Genomic DNA, 22,366 nt, shown 5'->3' with positions numbered 1-22,366 from the left:
CATAACTATGACATTTAAACTGATTTAGCTAATATGCAAATATCTGGATTATACAAAAAATAGCAAACCAAGTACCATAAACATGCAAGGTACATAAGTGTTTTTTTTCTCTCATTGAACTTTTAACTATAAAATTAATTTCATAAAAAATCCACAGGGTTTAATGAGTAAGCTTTCTTTACTTCCAACTAAATATCCTGTGAAATTATACTCTATTGAATCAAATATATCAATAAAATACTTAAAAATTAAGTGTATGTACTGCATCTGCAGTTTAGTATATAAAGCAACTGAAGAATGTTTGGAAAGCATTCACTATTTTTGTTTTCAACTCAAATATCTGAATTAAGAAATACAGATATAAATATTTTCAGATTTTTGGCAGATTTTAAAAGTTAATTTTAATATTTTCTGATTTAAAAAATTTGAAGCCCTAATTGAAAACTGAAGTAATGATATGAAAATTTTAAAATGAACATTTCCCTGAACATGAATCTTATTTTTCATCTCCTTCAAGCAAAATTATCACTATTTTCAATGTTTTAGATAAAATCACTTTATTTACACCAGTTTTCAAAACATATCTTCAGTCAGTCCAGTTAATTGCTAAACTTATATTGAAACACACCTCCCAGCACCCCCGTTCTCAATACCAAAAATAGTAAGGGAAGCAGGGAAACACTTACCTAATTTTATTATGTTAAAATAATATTCAGGTGCATATTCTGAACCAACTTAGATGACAGTTGTAGCCCTATTCTGTTTATCATGCCAGTAACATTCAAAACTACAATTTCACCTTTGCTTCAAATATTAAGTCCATTATATTAATAGGAAAATCTATTGTAAATTTATTTCACCTCATTTTATCATCTTAGGAGTAGTCAGACCGGGCAAATGAAAATGGTAATTATTTTAAGGTAATTAATTTAGGGTTAAACATTTCTCATAAAGAATAGCAGGAAATTAAGTTATATACAGGCTGGGGGTGGGGGAGAATAGGGGAAGGTAGGCATTACCTTGTATAAATAAGGTATTGAAACTGAAATTATGTCTTAATTCAATGTACATTGGATAAAATAGAAAGAATTACTATAGTTTTATAATACAGATGCTTATAATAACTTCATTAATACAGTTTAGTCATAAAAATTACTAGGTTAGTTTCTGGGTTTCTAAACAAAATTTTAATAATAGGTAAAAAATTAGCATATTTCTTACAGAGACAAGTTCACATTTAATAGGGTTGAAAATCAAAGAATAGTTTCTATTGTCATTTGTTTTACTAATACTATTTATGTAAAAAAATAGATGCTATCAAGCTCTTTCTATCCAAATATCATATTACAATTCCTACTGCTTTTTGAGAGAGCAATGACAGACATTTTTCTTTAAATAAAATATATATTTACACCCAACAGGATTGATATGGAAACAATTTAACTTGAATGATGTAATTATGTAATGGAATGTAAAAAATTATAGCAATTAAGGTGTTGTGACATGCTCTAATGAATGAAGTTATATTGGTTGATGACACTATATTTCCTACTCATTAATTATTTGGATAGAATGCATTATTTACATAGCATGAAGAAATAAAGTCATAAATTACCACTAAGAATTATATCCATACATTTTCATTTAATATTGATGATATATCTCCCACACCTATGAATTCTGAAAAAAATATAACAATATCAATTAGAGCATTTTGAGTATCCAAAAAAAGCTCACAATGTAGATAAATTCTTTTACTATATGCAGCTAGTAATTTTCACGGGAGGAAAGTTAACATTTCTAAATAATAGGTTTATGAGGCAAATCTGGGTACCTGTGGCTTGCTAATATCTCCTCTCTAAGTGCCCAAGTGAGTGAGAATACTTTTTAAGCTTTCTTATTGCAGATCTAAAGAGAAAGATGTTTCGTAAGTATAGCTAACTGAGAGAAGGCTATTACCACTTGCTATTACATAATAATGCATGGCTAACATGTAGTACAAATATTTAATATAGCATTCTTTAAAAACAAACAGAAAAAGGAGCCACCTTTTCCCCCCTAAAATCTTAGAACCAAATTGATCAAGTTCCTTTCCTGTCTTTTTTCTGTTTTCTTCTAAATATGTTTTTTCTAAACTTCCTCCCTATAATAAATTAGAATTATAAAAATATAACAATTAAAGAATTAAACAAAGGAAAACCTCTCTAATCTCATTTGCCAGAAGAATGGGGTCGGGGCAGGGGGGGAGGGGATGTATATCTATTTATTCCTTATAACCAACCATAACCTTTTGCCACAGCCTGGATGGGCCTGGAGAGTATTATGCTGAGTGAAACAGGCCAGTCAGAGAAAGACAAGTACCATATGATTTCACTCATATGTGGGATCTAATGAACAAAATAATCTAACAAACAAAACAGAAACAGACTCACAGCTGTCAGGGGGAAAGGGTAAGAAGATAGGGGAATGGGTGAAAGAGGTGAAGGGATTAAGCAAAATAATAATAATAATACCTCATAGAGAGACAATGGTAAGGTCATTACCAGAGGCAAATGAAGGTGGGAGGAGGCAGGGCAGGGTAAACGGGGGATAAATGGTGATAAAACAAACAAATATAAAGTTACTGGAAAAATATAAGCGAATAAATTAACCTCTCCATGTTCTCAAATATAGCCTGGCTATTGTTGACAAGCAGTATATACTAGTTTTCTTTCTTCTCTCTCTCAATGACTTGTAGCCACCTACCCAGTACAAGACTATATAGAAAAACATCCGTCTGAAAGAACACCTACACCAAAGAATCTACAGCACAAAGTGAGCTTTATCCAGATAAAAATTTTACTAATTCAGGTATCATGCTTCCTATTAAAAAAAAAAAACCACTGACTTATTTCTCTACATTTCTCAAGACAATTGCTTTTTTGTGAGCAGAGTATATCACTGCACAAAAAAACATACAGAAAGAAAACAAACAAACAAACAAAACCCCTAATGAACACTTCTTTATTTCTTCATTATGTTTGTGGCACTGGCTTCCTGCACAGATTCCACTGTTCTAAGGTGTATGCTCGTGTGAAAGCTTTTGCCTCTCTTAACTAGACATTGTAGATGCAAGTATTACATAAAGAACATTGTTAATTTTTTTAAAGGACACTGATTTCCCTGGGATAGTTTAGAAATTCGAAGGCCTTTCTTAGGTGACTGACAAACAACTCCCACCCCCCAAAAGTCCAAGGGGATCATTTTCCTGGAGGCTAGAAAGACAGAAGTGCAGTTTTGTTTTGAAAATTAACAGACAGAACGAGCCAGGGAGATGGCGTCTGACACAATTCACAGTGTTCTGCAGCTATGTAGAAACTGCAAAATACAGGGGAACAGCGCATCACTTGCTGAAAAATGCTTGGCTCTCTTTATCTTATTGGTTCTTAAGGATCACCTCAAATAATTTTTTTCTTACAACAAAAAAATGAAAGGAAAAAAGGAAAAGAAAGAAATAAAAAAGTACTGTTCCAGTCTTATTCATTTTTCAACCTTAGTTAGAAATATTTAAGAAACATGGTGGCAACTGCCAAAAAACCCACTATATCACTTTTAGAAAGCTTTCAATAATAAAAAATTAATTTTTTACAAGACTACCGTTTCTTATCAGGAGATGTGTGGGTGTGTAAAACTAATTACATGTTCCATAAAGGATTCATTAAGAACAGAGGTGCCATGTTTTGGCAGCAAATATAATAGTTTAATAAGCATTCAAGTTTTTAGCATTCTTGAGTTTCTCAGTGTGAATCTGTAGAATGCAATTTACTAAAATTAGTATCTGTGATTTACTGAGCTAGACACTGTAAAACTTCTAAATAGAAACAAATGATCATAGGGTGATTATAGTTCTCAGAGGCTCCGTGGTCAAGATATTTATTGAGTGGGTGGATCCACTTGCAATGGCTAGACAGAGAGGCAGCTTTTTTGCTTTTAGGAGTCTGAATTCAATTTGGTGATGGTAGTAAGAAAAAACACAGAGGGAAATAAATTATCCATAGAATATGAAAAATATAGGCTATCAAACTTCTGCTCTTGCATTTAAACTTAACTTTATCCTAATAATAAAATATATTTATGTGAAAAATAATTTGGAAAGAGATGTGGAAATTTTAAAAAGATACTCAAGGAAAATTAGCTTTAAAAGAATATGTCGGCAAGCATTTGATTACAGATTATAGTAAAAGCTCTTTACTTTTATGTTGTCTTAGTTTTACTTTTTTCTAAAATTTTTCATTTTTATAAGTGTCTAATATAATTATAAAATTGAAAGGCAGAAAATATGTTTATTTTCTTTTATGATAATTTAGATTCTCATCTTTTCCTATATATGTAATTTCAGTCAAAATCTTGCCTGTCTCAATTATCTAGATTCCATATTCACCAGACCAAAAAGAAGTCACTGATTTACATTAGTTTCAATTAGTTTGGTTCTAATAATACTAACTAAGAATTATTTTCTGGGTTAGTGGCTCCTTGTCTACTTGGCAGTCATGAAAATTACTGAAAGTATTAATAATAAAGAAGTAAATAATTTTGTAATGGATTAATCAAATAACAATTTTGGAAGCAAACCTCTAATGAAGAAGTAGCTTTACCTTTTGCATAAACATATTTCAAAGTGAATTTCTTTTTAATCAATGTTGACTTTTAGGTCCATAATTAAGATATTTGTTAATATAATCAATTTCAATAATCACTTTCATGTGTGTGAAAGGCATATTAGCAAAACAGTATGATTAAAAAACAAATTTTCATTAAATTTTAGAAAAATAGCCAAATGGGAACAGGCATAACAGATTGGCTTCCCTGAAATTTACTTAAGTAAAAAAATGACCAAAAAGCAAAAGTAACATATACCTAAAATTATGTTATGAAAATGGAAAACTGAAATGGTTTTATAGTAAGAGGTGGGCAAGTTGGTGGCAAAGGCACACAACAAAATTGGCATTTCACTTCAATGTGACAAGTCTCTTTGACAGCAGATTAGTTTAACATTGAACATCCCACCAAAACAGTATTCCATTTCCAAGTGCATAATAATTCATTGTTACCCTTCACCGTATATTAAATGTCACCCATCATTGTGACAGGAATATAAAAGCTATTGCACAGTAGTCAGGAGCCAAGATCAAAGCCGTTAATGCAAGCACTTTGGACATGGTTTTCTAAACTCAGTTAAACCATCAGAAACACTATGTTTAGAACATCTTTACCACTGAGTGCCAAGAGATATACAGAATACTTTTACAAGTGTAAAGACTCTCAGTAAGGCAATAGCCTTGTCAGCTTGTGACCACAGGCCATGTCAGAGCCAAAGCATATGTGGTCACAGCGATAATAAACCCTGGAGCAGATTCTAAGGATCACGTCCTCTGCTGCCTAATTCAATTATACAATAAACAGTATGCTAATATTCTAAAAATAATGCAAAGCAATTAAATGCAAATTACACAAGAAATTCCTATATCCTTTTTTTTACTTAGACAAACTAATGTTATATATTGAACACACTGAATAATTTTTCATTTGCCATTCTTGCTAAGAAAGTCAGGGAAGTCAATGTTGTTTGCCTTCCTTTACTTTTTCCAATTTTGATCATATTTATTTGTTCATTTAAGTAGCCTAAGAAATTTCTGTGTAGTAATATCCTTACTATACAATTTAGTACAGTGCATAGCATCATTTTTCTTTTCCAGAGTTATTTGTATTTGATTTTTAAGTGTCAACCTCAGAATAAAATATGCAATGTTCTCATCTACTCCATGGATAACTATTAAGGTGACATCAATCCTGTTGGAGGGAAATGTATGCACCATTATTCCCTTATTTTAAGTTTGGTCTTTAATTACTCATCTCTGTAGAACAAACTACTAAGAACCCTAGGCCAGGATTGACATGCTGTATTTCAGAACAGCTCTGGTTGTCTTGGAGACAACTACAGTTAAAATATTTAAAAATCTCTAATAATATTATGGGACTTTACATCAACTCACTTTATAAATAGTATTTATTTTATCGGCAGCATCTGTTCTTTCAGAAAAAAAATATTTGAAGCAAGGTGAAAAATACCTTTCATTGTTAGTATAAATAAAGGTGGGGTTCCCTGGCCAGTTTTTATATGACTAACTGACATTTTTATACTACTATACCTAGGTCAAAGAAAAAAAGAACAGAAAGAGGGAAGTGTTTAGGGGCAAATACGATTAGGTACAAGCCCATCATGGAGAAGACTTCTTCCTAAATCTGCACCAGCCAAGAGCTACAGTTAGGGCCCCTGGGATAAGGCCATTCTACGTCTGGAGCGCAGCACCCGGGCTCAGCTGGCTCAGACAAGCATGCCGGTTATGTCATTACGCTGTAAACAATAATGCAACAACTGTTTGCAAGAGACCACAGACTTAAAACCATATCCAGACAAACAAGTAAGACCATATATCTCTTTGTTAATACTGATTTAAAAACAGAGCATTCGTGCCCGGCCGGGCGTGGCTCAGAGGTTGAGGATGGACCTAGGATCCAGGAGGCAGAAGAGGCTCAGGTCCCGGGCGGGGCACAGCCCGGGTTGCGGGCTCCACGCCCAGTCGGGGCCTGCAGGAGGCAGCCGAGCAGTGAGGGCCCTCATCGCTGATGTTTTTGTCTTTCTCTCCCTCTCCCCTCTTCTCTCTGAAGTCAATAAAGATATATTTAAAAGAAAAAATTTAGAGCATTTGTTAAGTTTTTTTTTTTAGATTATCTTTTCCATATAAAATAAAAGGGAGGGGAAATTTTACAAAGGTATCACACTCACAATCTACTTTTAAATCCAAATTTAAAAAACATAAATTTTAACAATTATGATCAGTTCTTAATTTATCAAAAAATTAATACTGTTAATACTCTGATATATCAGGTAATTTAATAAGCCTCAAATCTGGTATTCTAATGATAACTAACAATCTGCCCAATGCATTTTCTTATAATTGTGTATTTCTCTCCAGTGAAATATGTTAAAAGTCATTTCACGGCATTCATAAAAATATTTGGGTAATTATCAAGTATTCCTGTCAACTTCATTCAAGGTCAATAGGCATTTATTCATAAGTAAAATGAAAAAGCTACATTTATTTTGAATTGGTAACAAATATCATGATTCCATTTAAATGAGAAAGGTAATTAAGTTGTGCAGTTGAAACCAGGGATTTTTCTGTATTTGCACAGCATGAACTTCTTCCATGGTAGCAAGAATTCAATACCATGTCAGAGTGGATTTTAATTATACAAATTCATTTGGTTTGGGAGGTTTTATTTCGAATTTAAAAGACTCTAAGAAATTTCCTTTTAATCTGAGATTTTACTGCATTTTTAAAAACCTGGCAATATTTATACAAAAGTATTTAATATTGAAAATTGAACAAAATATTCTGAGAAAATCTAGTTCATTTTTATATTACATATTATTTTTACCAAGACTAATATTATTTATTATTTAATATAGGATGTCTAACCATTAATTATATAATAGAAACAGGTGCACCTGCAGATTTTTTCTAAACTTTCTTTTTTCTATACTTTGCAGTGTTTATTTTTCTGTTTGCCCTGTGCACAGGTTTCAGCATTCTCTAGCCATTGAGTAATTTAAACTATAATCCTTGAACTCATACCTCTGAATACATATGAAACACAATGGCTTATGTTAGTCCCAATAAGATGATATATTTTGTCCAAAGATGCTCAGAAATGAGAAGGCTATTTTATTTTCACAAGACATGGGAAAAGCTAGAGGTAAAAGCTTAAGAACTTCATACTCTAATTTCTCTATCTGGGGAACAGAAATTTATAGAGAGCAGGAAAACAGCTCTGGTCGGGGGCGGTCAGGGGGTGTAGATAAACTAAGAAAAAAGACAGAGAACTCATGGACCTGGACAACAGTGTGGTGATTGCAGGAGGGGTGGGTTGGGTGGAGGTCAAAGGGGGCATAGAGGGATGAATGGTGACGGAAAAAAATATACATACTGACACTCTCTACCCTACAGCTACAAAAGTTATATGTATAAATGGTTCCAATACAAATTTCCAGTTGAAGGTAAGTGATATTTGTGTGAAGGACTTAAGTGTTAATATTGAACCAATGAGGTGAATGAAATATTATAAATTTGTATGACGTTTATGTGTAATATATCAAAAATATTCGTGTATAACTATAAAAAGTAAATATATCAAAATATATCAAAAATATTAAGCTACTTCTATAAGTAATTTTATTTCCTTTTTAATTGAGTGAACTAAATGTTTTTTGTTGTTTCTTTTATTGCTGGGAAAATATATATGACTTCATTGTAAAAATAATAAGTTCAAAGAAAGACCAATATCCTTAGTGATAAATTGATCTGAAGAACCTATTTAATATAATTTTTAAAAAAACACTTCATACATTTAATATTTCATTTTGAAGATAGGGCAAAAACGTATTTATAGTCTTATAAATTTTATCAATATGAAAGAACTATATGTAGAACTCTAATTCATCTTGGATTTAGAGCTATCTTTTTGATATGTACTAGAACATAAAAATTCAAAGTTTATAATGAATATGGGACTTTCAAATTCACTAGAGAAACAATAGTGTTCTGAGTCCTGAGGGGTACTTTCATGGTTTTAATTAAGGCAAAAGAAAACTAAATCACATTGAAATGATCTAGCTGTTAAAAATTTGATAGTGAGGTAAGCATATATGAGAAATGATTATAAATTTCCACCTCTACAATAACCAATAAAGTAAATCAACAAAGATTAAGCTATATCATGGATTGTAAAGACCATTATATAAATAGAAAACTATATATTTTTCAATTAGGCATTTGAGGTTCTGATCCTATGATTGAAATAAATCCTACATTTCACCAAAATAAGGCAATTTTTGCAGTGATATATTTATTCTTTGAAAAAAATGAAAAATTTTATGTAAAAAAATCATGGTAGTCTTTTTATACTTCAAATGCTTATTTTTAATTAGCCTTTTAATTAGTTCAGTAAAAAAAAAACACCACCTTTTAAATTTTACCACTTTGGTTTTTCTTATGACTGATTTATTAATTCAAATTATAAAACATACTCATATTTTGCTGTCTGGTTCCAGAGAAATCTTCATAACGAGGACATAATTGTTATATGATGGCGACGAAGACTGCTTTTAGATTCTGATCAAGAAGAGTAAACTCTACCATGTTTATAGCTTACTGACACAACCAGCATGCTTTCTGCCCCAAAAGGCATCCTAGGACATTCTAAAAGTTCATTATTCTTCAGTATCCCATGGGAAATAAAAAAGAAAACTGATTGTGACTTTTGACAATTATTAGTGAGAAAAAGGAGGTAACAATTGCCAAAAAAATCACAAAAGTGAGCATGTTACCTGGCTATGACAAAGAGCACACAACTGACACCCAAGTAAGCCAGCAGAATATACATCCAGATATCAGGGGAGAGAGGATTCAGGAAGGAGAAGACGCCTGGGTTTGTACCATTGGGCTTGCGGTACAAAATACTTATTCCAAGTGTCATAAAGGGCTTGGAAAAGTCGATGACCTTCTCTCGAACGTAGGTAATAGCCAGTGGAGCAACTGCAAGGTCAGCTTTCTGTAGAGAGAAACATAGAAAAGAAAAACAAAAAGAAAATGGGTCTAAGTCACAAGAAAGTAGTCAGTAACCCGATTAAAACAAAGACTTGACACCTGAGAATCCTCTCAGGAATGATTATATTAACACTGGAAGCATTCTTCACTGTGACTGTGACCAGAAGCATCTGATTTACTCTGCTACTCATTTCTGTGTGCTTCTGGATTAGCAAACTGAGATTTACTGCAAGTATAAAGGGAAAGAAAAAGCCATCCGATGAAAACGCTGAAGAAACAATTGTACATTCAGGACCTGAATTCTTGTGCTATTGCATATTTATATAATTACTTTAGATCTCAACTTTAGAAACCATTTAATATCAATTATAATTTTATAAATACTTTGGTCAAATTCTAAGCGGTAACAATAATAGCTACCTCAAATCATTTAGCGGATAATAAAATTTTTTTTTCTTGTTTTAACACTATTGAGTACAGTTAAAAGCTTTTAGTCTTTAAATAGTTAACATTGTGAAATCGTCTTTTAATGTGATGTTGTTTACTGTCCCTGAGTTTTCTTTCTATCCTTTTAATTTGTTTTATATTATTTAATGAAAATCCTCGCAGCCTTGCCTAAATCGCATTAGGAAATGAGTTTTTCAATTTTCATGAAGTTACTAATTTTCCACGGTAGCTTAAATATGTTAAATTACTAATGTTTTTCACTCATTATGTTATAACCATCTGTCAGGGATGAACTTAAGCTCTAATATATTGCAAGAAATAATTATAATATTTTAAAATAACAAAAGCATCTATTCCCATGTATGAAGAGAAGCAATAGTTCTACTTTCCTTTTATTTTTATAAATATACTGAGTTTTCAGACAATATAAATAAATGCTCATTGTAGAGAGCTATAGAAAAGAATAAAATAATATAAAAAAAAGAATAAAATTGGGCCTCTACTATTTCCTTGGTTCAGGGTTTGTTGGAGGACTTATAGAAGAAACTCCTCTCAGAGGCTAGGTTTGTTGACACTATTATTTTGGGTATGTACTTGTGTGCATTTGTGGGGGTGTGGGGGAAAGAGGGAGCACTCAGAAGCTTGGATAGAGTATCTTTGAGAGTAGCTATGAGGTGAGGAAGACATTTTCCTAAAAATTCAGAAAGAGACCTGCCACCCTGGAGGAGCTGACATGAGCTGGGGCCACAGCGGCCACTGGGCTTTGCAGTTGGGTTTTAGAGGGTGTAGGGCTGACGCCAAGCAAAGAATTGCATTCTATCCCGCGGACCCTACAGGATATGAATAAGTCTTTTGTATTTGACTGGATTTACAGTGGCTTCAGCAGTGAGACAGTTTAGGATTATGTAAGAAAACCGGGAAATTGGTATTCCTTAGATTGGATGACGTGTGAGAAACAACATTGCTATACATGCTAAAACATGGCAGGTCTGGACATCATGTCCCAAAGTTACATCCCACTGCAGAAGAACTAATGAATTCTGGCATGACCTTTACAACTTTTGATCTAGGTGGACATGTTCAAGCTCCAACAGTGTGGAAAAGTTATCTTCCCGCTCTCAGTGGCATTGTCTTTCTGTAGATTATGCAAACCATGAAAGGCTGTTAGAATAAAAAGAACTTGATTCACTCATGACCGATGAAACCGTTGCTAACGTGTCTATGCGGATTCTCTGGAATAAGATGGGCAGACCCGAAGCCCCGGTGAAGAGCGGCTAGGGAGAGGCTGGCTGCATGTGCTCAGACAGCGGCAGAGGACAGCGTCCCTCTGAAGGAACTGGAGGCCCAGCCCAGGAGCCTCGTGAGCAGCACGCTTACAAGGCGAGGCCGCCGAGGAGGCTTCCGCGGGATGGCACAGCGCGTCCGTTAGCGCCAACCTACTCGGAGGCCGGGTCTTGCCGTTCAGGCCTGTTCAGAGATTGGACTGCTGAACACGTATGATCTGAATTCAGTAGACTCTTGTTGGTTGGAATAGAGATGTTTTTAGATTATTAATATTATATTAACTTAATCTGAGTGAGAATTGAAGCCTGATTCAAGTAAGTTTGAATATAAATATCACAATGTGAGCTTTATAATTCCATAAAGATAATGAATTCTTATAGCTTGTAATCTGCCATGACCCCCAGGGCCATTTATAAAAAGTAACTTTCCTGAGCCTTGGCCCCTGGCTCGGTTGGAGAGTCGTCCCAGTGCACCAAAGGGTTGTGGGTTTGATTCCTGGTCAGGGCACACACCTAAGTTGTTGGTTCAATCAGAGTGCAGGGTGTGTACGTGAGGCAACCAATCCATGCTTCTCTCTTACATCGATGTTTTTCTCTCTCTCAATCCCTTTCCCTCTCTCTAAAATCAACTAAAAAACATATCTTTGGGTGAAGATTAGAAAAAAAAAAGTAAATTTCCAACATTATGTTTGAAGCACCTTTTAACAACATGAAACTTCAAATACAAACCATAATTAAAAGCTCATCATGTTAAATTTTTTATGTACTTTTTTGGAACTAGTTTTTAAATTCTGGATAATATATCTGCCTATCTTAAGTGTACAGTTAATAATTAGCTTATTGACGAATGTATGATGCCTTACAGGTTTCAATGTTTTTTCTTTTTTTTTCTTTTCTTTTTTTTAAAAAATATATCTTTATTGATTTCAGAGAGAGGAAAGGAGAGGGAGAGAGAGAGATAGAAACATCAATGATAAGAGAGTCATTGATCGAGCCCGCAACCCGGGCATGTGCCCTGACCAGGAATCGAACCTCGATTGCCTGGATCCTAGGTCGACGCTAAACCGCTGAGCCACCCCCGGCCGGGCATCAATAGTGTTTTTTCTTATGCATACGTTATGCAATAAAACAAACCTTCATGCTTGGAAAAAGTTATGAAAGAAAAACATGTCTTCAGGGTCCTGGGGAAGGTATCATTATATTTCATATTCATAAATCAAAGAAAATATCAATTTAATAATAATGATTGCTAACATCCCCTAAGCATTTGCTATGCAACAGGCACTCTGATAAGTTTACATGAAGTGTCACAATTAATCCTTACACAATTCTACTATTATTCCCATTTTCAGATAAGAAAGCTAATTTCATGAGAAGTTAAAAATGTGTTCCTTTATGTAGAGCTAATTGAGCATTGGAACTAGGACATAAAACCAAGCTACTTAAATCTACCCCTAGAAGCAACAATGACATCATCCCAGAAACAAGAAATGAATCATGCAGACATCATTCATTCATTCATTCATTCATTCATTCATTCATTCATTCATGATAGAGTTTGTAGAGATGGAAAAGGAAATACAAAGAAGCAAGGGCAGTGATTAATAATGGACTGCAGACTCTGAGAATTTAGAGGGGAGGAGGGACAGAGTTTGGGCAGATGGAGTACGTTGCATAAAGAGGCAGCATTTCCTCTCAGATAGAAAGAAGTCAAGATGGTTTGAAAAGTAAACAATTTTGTTAGGAAAAGAAGTGATAATATAAGAAACAAAGATTATAGGTTGAAAAAAAATGGACAACATGAAGTACTGCCTTGCTTCTGTCTGGGGGCTGAACCCACATACAGCACAGTTTATCATTCACTTTGTAACCTCCCTCTTCCTAGGCACAGGAAAAGCAAAATTTCAGCAAGTATAAAGCATATAAGTGAACGTGCTTCGAACTGTTAATTTTTTTAAACTCAAAATATATATATTAACAAAAAGTTATGAAACATTTCAAATAACATATATTAAAAACAAAACCACTACATTATTCTAAAAAAGTTGTTCTATAGGAATATATTAGTAAGATTAACAAGACGTATATCAAATTTCAAAATTCACTCAGCACTGCCTAAAATAAAAATGATGCCAAAGATAAGATAGAAAAAGACAAAAATTATATAGTAAAATACTTTTAATTATAAAAGAAATTAGTCATTAGAAACAAAAATAGAAACATTTTAAAACATTTAATAAAAAATAAAAGGATCAACAGACAATGGTACATCCATGTAATGAAATGTTATTCAGCAATGAAAAGAAATGAGCTATCAAGCCATAAGAGACATGGAAGAACTTTAAGTGCATATGACTAATTGCAAGATATCAGCCTGTAAAGCCTATATATCAAATGATTCCAACTATATGACATTTTGGAAAAGGTAAAACTATAGAGAGTAAAAAGATCTGTGGTTGCCAAAGGCTCAAGGGAACAGGGGAGTAATGAATAGGTGGAAGACAGAGCATTTTTAGGGCAGTGAAACTACTCTGCAAAAACTGTAATGGGCCTGGCCGAGTTGGCACAGCGGTTGAGCATCAACTTATGATCCAGGAAATAGAGGTTCGATTCCTGGTCAGGGCACATGCTCAGTTTCAAGCTTGATCCCCAGGAGGGGGCGTGCAGAAAGCAGCCGATCAATGATTCTCATCATTGATGTTTCTCTCTCTCCCTTTCCCTGCCTCTCTCTGAAATCCATTTAAAAAAATGTTTTTTTAAAAAAGCTACTTAACCATGAAAAAAAAACCAAACAAACAATACAACTGTAATGGTGGGTACATAACATCACACATTTATCAAAACCCATAAATGTAATGCATACTATAGATGTTAGCAAATGTAAACTATAGATGTTAGCTAATAATATCAATAACAGTTCATCAAATGTAACAAATGCGTTATACTAATGGAAGCAGTTAATAAGGAAAACTGTGTTGAGGGGGGCGGGTAGGATGGGAGAAGGTATATAGAAATTCTTCATTGTGCACAATTTTTCTATAGACCAAAAACCCCTCTAAAAAAAGACTACTAATTTTTAAAAAAATAACAACTGGTTGTTTTAACTACATTCCCAGTCAGTAGGATTTAATGAGTTATACTAATTAATTAATTAGAACTTGGTTGTTACTATTAATAGTAAAACACATAAACTTATCAAACATCAATTGTCAAAAATAAGCAGTCTCTAAATTGCACCTCAAATGTATTTTTAAATCCATTTAAACAATCCTCAGGATTATCTTGCAGCAGTAAAGATGAACATTTACTTATACATAATAGCATTCTCTATAAATAAGATCTAACTTCATTACAGGTCTATTAATAATATAATCATTTTGTAATATAATCAAAATGTCGTTATAATAAAGATGTTTGTAATGATAGATGTGGTATTTTCTCATCCAATTTCATATTATTAAAGACTGAGCAGTGGAAGAAAAGAGCCTGATGGTAAAATTAAATAATTCGAGAAGTTTTTTTCTCTGTAGATACAGGTTATGATTTAACTAAAATAGATTTAATAATTGATTTTTTACTTTAAAGAATAAAGTAACTTTGTATTAGAAAAAGGTAGTGGTCAAAATTGTTTTAAAAATCTATTTCAGCAAAAGAAAACTAAGTAAATTGTAATGTCATATGACTAGTACAAAGAAAAGGGAGAGCTCACCTCTACCTGATTGGGTTTGCAAAGGCTTACTTATAATACTAGTGGTGCAGCTTGGAGAAAGAGTCTGAGATGACGGAGGCCTAAAATGGGAGGGTGGCTGCAGCAGGCAAAAGAAATATCATGGTAGTAAGTAGCAATAAATGTGTCCATTATGGGTTAAGACTGAGTTACATTCTTTGCCCATATCATTTCTATTAATCCTTGCAACAGCTCTACCAGATTTGTAGTGTGATTTCCTTTTTACAGGTGATAAAACAATTACGAGAGTTTAAAAAATAACGGCTCCAAAGATGACTTAACTATACTCACCTCCCACTTTTTTTCTTGTACAATCATTCAAATGCATTGTAACCATTTCTTCTGCAATACTATTTCTGTGTTTTCTAGCCCCAAATGATCTTTCCTTTTTGTCACTATACAAATTCTATAAAACACACCTCTGGTTCTTTTTCTTCTGTGAAACCTTTCCTGAACATTCTATAAACATTAATTTATTCTAATAAATTTTATAGCATTTGTAAACTTAACCATGCAGTTGAACATGTTAATGCTTTTTGCTGTGTTATTTCTGATTTTTTCACATTTAAGTCAACTAATATGAAAGGTTTGAATGTACATATTGTTGTAATTGTATTGTTTCTGTTCCTATGAGCGAGTATAAGCACTTTGAAACCGCAGGCATTTCTTTCAATCAAAGCACATAGCTCTGAACTTAAGGGAATGGTCAAGTATTCCTTCCTCCCTGGAAATTTCACAAAGATGCCTGGACAGCAACTACCTTATTAATAATTTAGTATTAATTTAAATTTAATATTTATTTAATATTCTATCATTCTATGTGAAACTCTTCCAAATTGTCTTCTTCAGCCCCATGACCATAATCAACCTAACATCCTTAGGGCACTGGGCAAAATCTGACACCTAGGAACTGCTTAGCAAATGTTTACTGAATATAGTTTCCAACTAACTTACTAAAACTTTCAAGGAAAATCATTCAGAGAATTTTTACATTAAACTCTTTCTGATCTTACTCTAGAAATAAGATTTATTTGTACAGTAATATAATTTCTAGTGAACTAACCATCTAGGAGAGCAGAATAATTCTTTTTATGGAATTATATAGCTAATAGCAACACTTTGATTAAAGTCTCATAGAAAAATGGTAACTTTACATTTTGGTCTAATACTTAAATGTGTAATACAAAAAATAGATAATAAAGCATATCTTCATGAGTAGCACAGTAACTCCAAATCTGATCATGTTGAGAACATTTATGAAGTCCTAGTAATCAAAGAACAGAATGACACTATTTTATATAGGTGATCTGATCAGTGAAACCTCTTACATATCTTTCTGTAAGTTCTTGCAATTTAACAAAGAAAAATCAGTTCTCTGTATAGTTTTCTTTTCCACATGTTGTGAAATCTTTAATAAGTTGGTAAAATAAAGTAGCACCTGCATATGAATAAGTTGGAAATATTTAAGCTAATTTAGCTAAGACATTTAACCAGATTAATTACGCATAATAATGTCACTTATAAGTGAGGTCACACTTTCCTAAATTCTTCACAATGTATAATGTGAATGAATGTTTTGCTTCTGTGTATAGTTTAGGAAACATAGTTCACTTTTTGTACACATGTCGAATAACCTCCACCACTATCTACCTAGTCACATCTCCATACTTCCCGGCCTCTTAATGTGGCCTCCTAATTCAGTTCCCAGTTAGAGTCTGTTCTTCATCCAAAGACCAGAAAGTTATATTTAAAACACATACCAGATTATCATATCTTGCTCAGAATCCTCCAAAAACTTCTAGTGCATATGGAATAGTCTAATATCAGCCTACAAATTACTAAAAGAGATGGTTCCTGGCTACTCCATCAACATCAGATCCTATCACCTTTCTGGCATTTGTTGGATCAATTTTGTTCCTACAATTCTGGCCACCTTACTAATTTTTAAGCATTTGCACACATTCCTGTCAAGAGGTATTTATAGTTGCTATTCCTTCTGTCTAGAAAGCTTGGCCCTTATACATCCACATGGCTTATTCTTCCAATTCATTCATGTGTCTGTTCTGATGTCAGTTACTCAAAGGAATATTTCGTGACCATTCATTCTATCACTCTTCATCTTCTTACCATGTTTTCCTTTTATTCAAAAACTTATCAGACCTAAAATTGTCACTTATTATCAGCCTTCTTTCAATAGAATGAAAGTTCCTTTTGAGTAAGGAGTTTCTCTGTCCAATTCTGTATTTCCAGTACCTAGTACAGTGCCTGGTACAGCATAGTTATTACATAAATATTTTTAAAAGAATGGGTAAATGAATGAAACTATCATTATTGCTCATTCTTTCCCCAGTACTTCCCTCAACTTTATAGAAGACAGTATTCTTGAATTTTGTATTCTTACAACACAGTGAAAATTTCCATGCGTTTGATTTCTATACAACTAAAATAATAAATAACTGCTAAAATGTTTCAAATAATATATTTGTGATAAACTGAGGTTTAGTTATTATATATAATAAGAAATCATCTCACCATTATGTTAGTACTCACTAGGTTGTGCTTAACAAATATATTTAATGAGATCAGTTACATGTGTTCATATATGTGAAAACCTAACTTCAAACTTCTATAAATTGTATATATGTATACTGTATATGGCCTAATATCTATTTGTAGATTTAAAAAAACACAAAATTATCCTTGAGAACTATGCCTTCAGTTGCTTTTCAACAAAACAAGTACTAACCATGTAGTACCCAGTGGAAAGTAAAGTAGGCAATTGAGTTATAAAACACAGAGACCTCTTTCACACTTGTAGAGCCTCAGTAGGGGCAATTAAGAAAAAAATTTAGCACATACATTACTAACTCAGCTGTTGCTTCAATTGCTGTTACTTTATTAATGCCTATGTAAGCCTGATGATAATTTCAAATGGTGTTAACTAAATCTATCCAACATGGCATTACCGACAGAGTGAAAAATAAACTTCCCAACTGGTAATTCTTCAGAAGAGCCATGGCTCCAAAATATGTCTGTTTGACAGCTTGAGAGTGGGGGCAGCTTTAATGGTTTTGTTTTGTTTTGTTTGTTTTTGTTTTGTTTCATTCCTTCCTGGATCTGATTTTATTGTAAAATCTCAGTTGAATGGTTTATAAATATTAACATTCCTATACTAAAGTTGTCACAATATCTTCTTCTCACATTCCAATCTTTCCATGAGATTTATTTATTTTTAATGCCCTAGTTGAGTTAGTTTGATTCCCTTGGGGGAGGAGGTACACAGAAATTGAGGGTGGTTGTTTTTTTACATTGCTAATTTCAGAAAAACTAAACGTCTATTGAAAATATTCTGGCCGGGCCCGATGTGGCTCAGCAGTTGAGCATCGACCTAGGATCCAGGCGATCGGGGTTCAATTCCCGGTCAGGGCACATGCTCGGGGTTGTGGGCTCGATCAATGGCTCTCTCATCATTGATGTTTCTGTCTCTCTCTCTCCCTCTCCTTTCCTCTCTCTGAAGTCAATAAAGATATATTTTAAAAAAAAGAAAAAAAGAAAATATTCTGAAATCTTAAATATCAATACTCCAATGTGGAATTTAGTATAGCTATTATTCATGAGCAAAGCACTGAATAATGGTTTCCCTGACATTTTCTGTTTCCGATTATGGATATTGTGAATTTCTTAATTTTAAAATAATTCATCTCTTTTAAAATTTTGGTATAAGTAAAAACATTTTAATCCTGCCTAAGACAATCACTTAAATAAGAACGATATTATATTTTATTTTATAATCATTATAGTTATCTTTAAACATACATGAAAAACAAGGAAACGCAAAATTCTTCAAATTTAAAATATTATAAATTTATCAAGCATGTACTTGAGAAGAGATAGAAGGATGATAGATAGCTTCTTTCAAACAAATTTACGTGCAAAGGTTCAAAACAAAAAATTAGAAGAAATTAAAAATATTACTTAAAACATCATGTTATTTATTGAACCCATAAAGCAGTCATAGAATTTCTTTTTACTGATTTAAACTATTATTTCTCCTGTGTATTTTCTGCTAAACATTTTTTCATTTCTCAGCTTAAATGCTATGGGAACACAACCAGTGGACCAAGAAACAACTACTAGCACTATGATGAATGACTATGAACTACAAGAAACCTTCTTAATGGAATTGTGAACTTATAATTCTGATCTGATATATCATTCTTCAGGGGATAATGGATTTAGCACATTGGATTTCCAGGATCTATTTTAAAATAATAAGTAAATTATAACTGTTGTAAATAATCAATGCTATAATTTTTTATTATGATTAGTTTATTTTAAAACTGAACACTAGCTAATATAGAATAATTTTGGAGTTGACTTCAGAAAAAAATATTTAGAACATTTGTCACAATAACAAACATTCCTTGACAAAGCATTACTAAAGTTTAACTATGCCCCAAGGTCTGAGGCAAAGTATAGGATACACAAGTGTTTAAATTAATTCTCTAACAAAAAACATTTTGTAACATGTTTTCTCTAGTTCCCATAACTAATAAAATTCCCTGAATCTGTGCTTGTAAAATAAGTTTTGTAAAGGTTTAATTATAACTATTTATTGTCTTTGTTAAAAATTTTCAAGTATGAAGGAATGTAAATTCTCAGCAGCTACCAGAAGTCATTCATTCAACAACTTACCATTGAACAATTCACTAATTTATTAAACAAATATTTATTCTTGAGTGACTGCTCTATAATAGGAGCTGCCCTCGATGCACGTAACACTAGCAAAGACAAAGTGAAGAAGACAGACACTAAGCATGAAAAACATTAGAAGATGTAATTTTGGGTCTCAAAGAGTGCTATGAAGGACAATAAATCAGGGCAAGAGGATCACGATGTGATTAGGGAGAAAAGGAGGGCACTGTTTTCAGTAAGATGAACAGAGAAGCCCTCTCCAAGGTCCAGACAAGGTAACAGTCAAGACTTGTTAGGCGAGGGATAAAGCCCTGGGGTGTCCGAGTAGCAGTGTTGGCAGAGGGCCTGGTGAGTTACAAAGGTTCTGCGTGGAAACAAGCTGGGTGTGCTCACGGTGCAGCGCACACGTCTCTCACCCTCCCCATCCCTTCCAAGCTTATCATCTTGCTGATCCTCTCCAGAAAAACCCGCGGAAGTATGAAACACCACTAGAAAACACGCTCCAACCATAAACAAAATATGCCGGGTCTAGAAGACAAAATTTGTGTCATTGCACCTCTCATTTCATTCTCTTGGTATGTTTTCTACAACAATGAAATGATACCATTTTTATTTATTCTCTTATCTTTACCCTATAAATGTGAACTCTTTAAATTATTTTGTTCAAATTCAAATGCAAGAAAAGTAATTGTGCCTTAGAAATCATTAAAATATTATACAATCTATTAAATATTTTTAAAAAATGCCATTCCCATGATGTGATAACTTATCATTATGTAAATAAAAATAGAAAGAAAACAAAATCAACCATACTCTGCACAGTATTTCCTAACTTGTGACATGACATTGCTCCTACATCACCTGTCTGAACACCAGCCCCTACAATAACAGTCACTGTTTTCTGCCAATATCATTCAAAAATAGCAATTTCCTCCCAGCATACTTGATTTTTCTAATAATTCAAATATAATAACATGTAAATATATGCATATACAATGTATACATTAATACATATAAATTTAAATATATTTACTATGAGAACTGTAATTAACAAAAATAAAATGCAATTATAATTAATAAATACAATTTTTGTGGTAATTATATTTAAGAAAATAAAAATTGAGATACACATACAAAAGTTTTATTTGACCTAAATGTAATAACTTTAGTATAAATATAGTTCTCTCTGAAAATAAACTATTAAAACATGAAATGAATAAATAAAGGACAGTTTTTGTTTTGGTTTTATCTTGAAAAGCAGCCAAATTTTAGGGTAATGAAAATAAGCTCCCTTTTCATAAGTATTTCAGATAGAGCCTCTGATATACAATAGTAAATAATATGCTGGAGCTCCTTGGCCGGGCATAGCTCAGTGGTTGAGCATCGACCTAGGATCCAGGCGATCGCGGTTCGATCCCTGGTCAGGGCACATGCCCAGGTTGTTGGATCGATCCCCAGTTGGGGGCATGCAGGAGGCAGCTGATCAATGACTCTCTCATCACTGATGTTTCTATCTCTCTATCTCCCTTTCCCTTTCTCTCTCTGAAGTCAATAAAGGTATATTTTAAAAAAATAATAACATGCTGGAGAAAACTCTACTATATTTCGAGGCTACCAATTCTTACATTTTTCACATATTCATGCATTTCTCCAGGATTAAGAGAAACCTATAATCAATCAGATTATCTTTCTATAAATGTAAAATCAAAAATTTGGAACAAATACTTAATTATAAAAACATTATGTATCCATGGTTTCAGAATTACTCTCTCTTTACTACCTTAAAAAATTCACAAAAAATATATCCCAAAATAAAGTAAAATAAGCTTGCATTTCCTCAATGATGAAATAATATGACAGGACTTATCAATCAATATTTACTGGTAGACTAGGCAGAGTGGAGATGCAAAGTCATTTAAACAGGATCCCTCCCAGAGCTTATATAAAATTCCTTGAAGCAAGAAATACCCAGAGGATCTATAAGAATGCAATGAATTGTATGAGGAAGAGATCAATGGCGTGGTTAGGAGAAGATTCATGGAAGACTTGAGAATTAAACTGTAAGTGAGAAAGACCAATATAGCAGCTAATAAGCATAGATTCTGAAATCATTAGTGACTCAAATTTTTCAATTAGCAGTCACAATTTGTTTCCATAGTGGGTGGCTCCAGAGAGGGGTATGTTTAACCTACCCGCTTGTAGCTTTCCGGAGGGCATACCAAAATCCAGGCCATTGGCAACAGCTGAAGTCATATGTAAAGTTCTGAGTGTGGCCTTGACCTCTGCCCACTAATAAGAATAGTCACATTCAGTTTGGGTTCGGTATAGCTAGCACTGAGGCTGGACAGCCACAGAGCCCAATGGACACCATCATATTTCAACCTGTTAGTGATCCAAGCATCATTTAGAAGATAAATCTACAGCCTCTATGCATCTAGAGTCTTATTAAGTCAGCAGCTGTATTTTAAGCTGTGACGTGGGGTATAAAATTTTCTCTAAAGCGATAGCTACCTCTTTTATGTAAAGGCAAGATATTACTGCTGTCAAGCTGGCTGAGACCTTGA

General features: G+C 33.2%; 1 protein-coding gene across 1 annotated transcript in view; it reads right to left on the bottom strand.

The window, feature by feature from the left end:
* GRIK2 (glutamate ionotropic receptor kainate type subunit 2) overlaps nucleotides 1–22,366 on the bottom strand; it is a 485,925-nt gene that overhangs the window by 111,782 nt on the left and 351,777 nt on the right. The window contains exon 12 of the mRNA XM_016220206.2: nucleotides 9,431–9,654. Within this exon, the coding sequence (XP_016075692.1) occupies nucleotides 9,431–9,654 (224 nt within the window). The remainder of the gene's footprint in view (nucleotides 1–9,430; nucleotides 9,655–22,366) is intronic.

Source organism: Miniopterus natalensis, chromosome 5 (genome assembly GCF_054644295.1).
Source record: "Miniopterus natalensis isolate mMinNat1 chromosome 5, mMinNat1.hap1, whole genome shotgun sequence".
In the NCBI taxonomy this organism is placed as follows: Eukaryota; Metazoa; Chordata; class Mammalia; order Chiroptera; family Miniopteridae; genus Miniopterus; species Miniopterus natalensis.
This window is presented reverse-complemented; position numbering and strand designations above follow the sequence as displayed.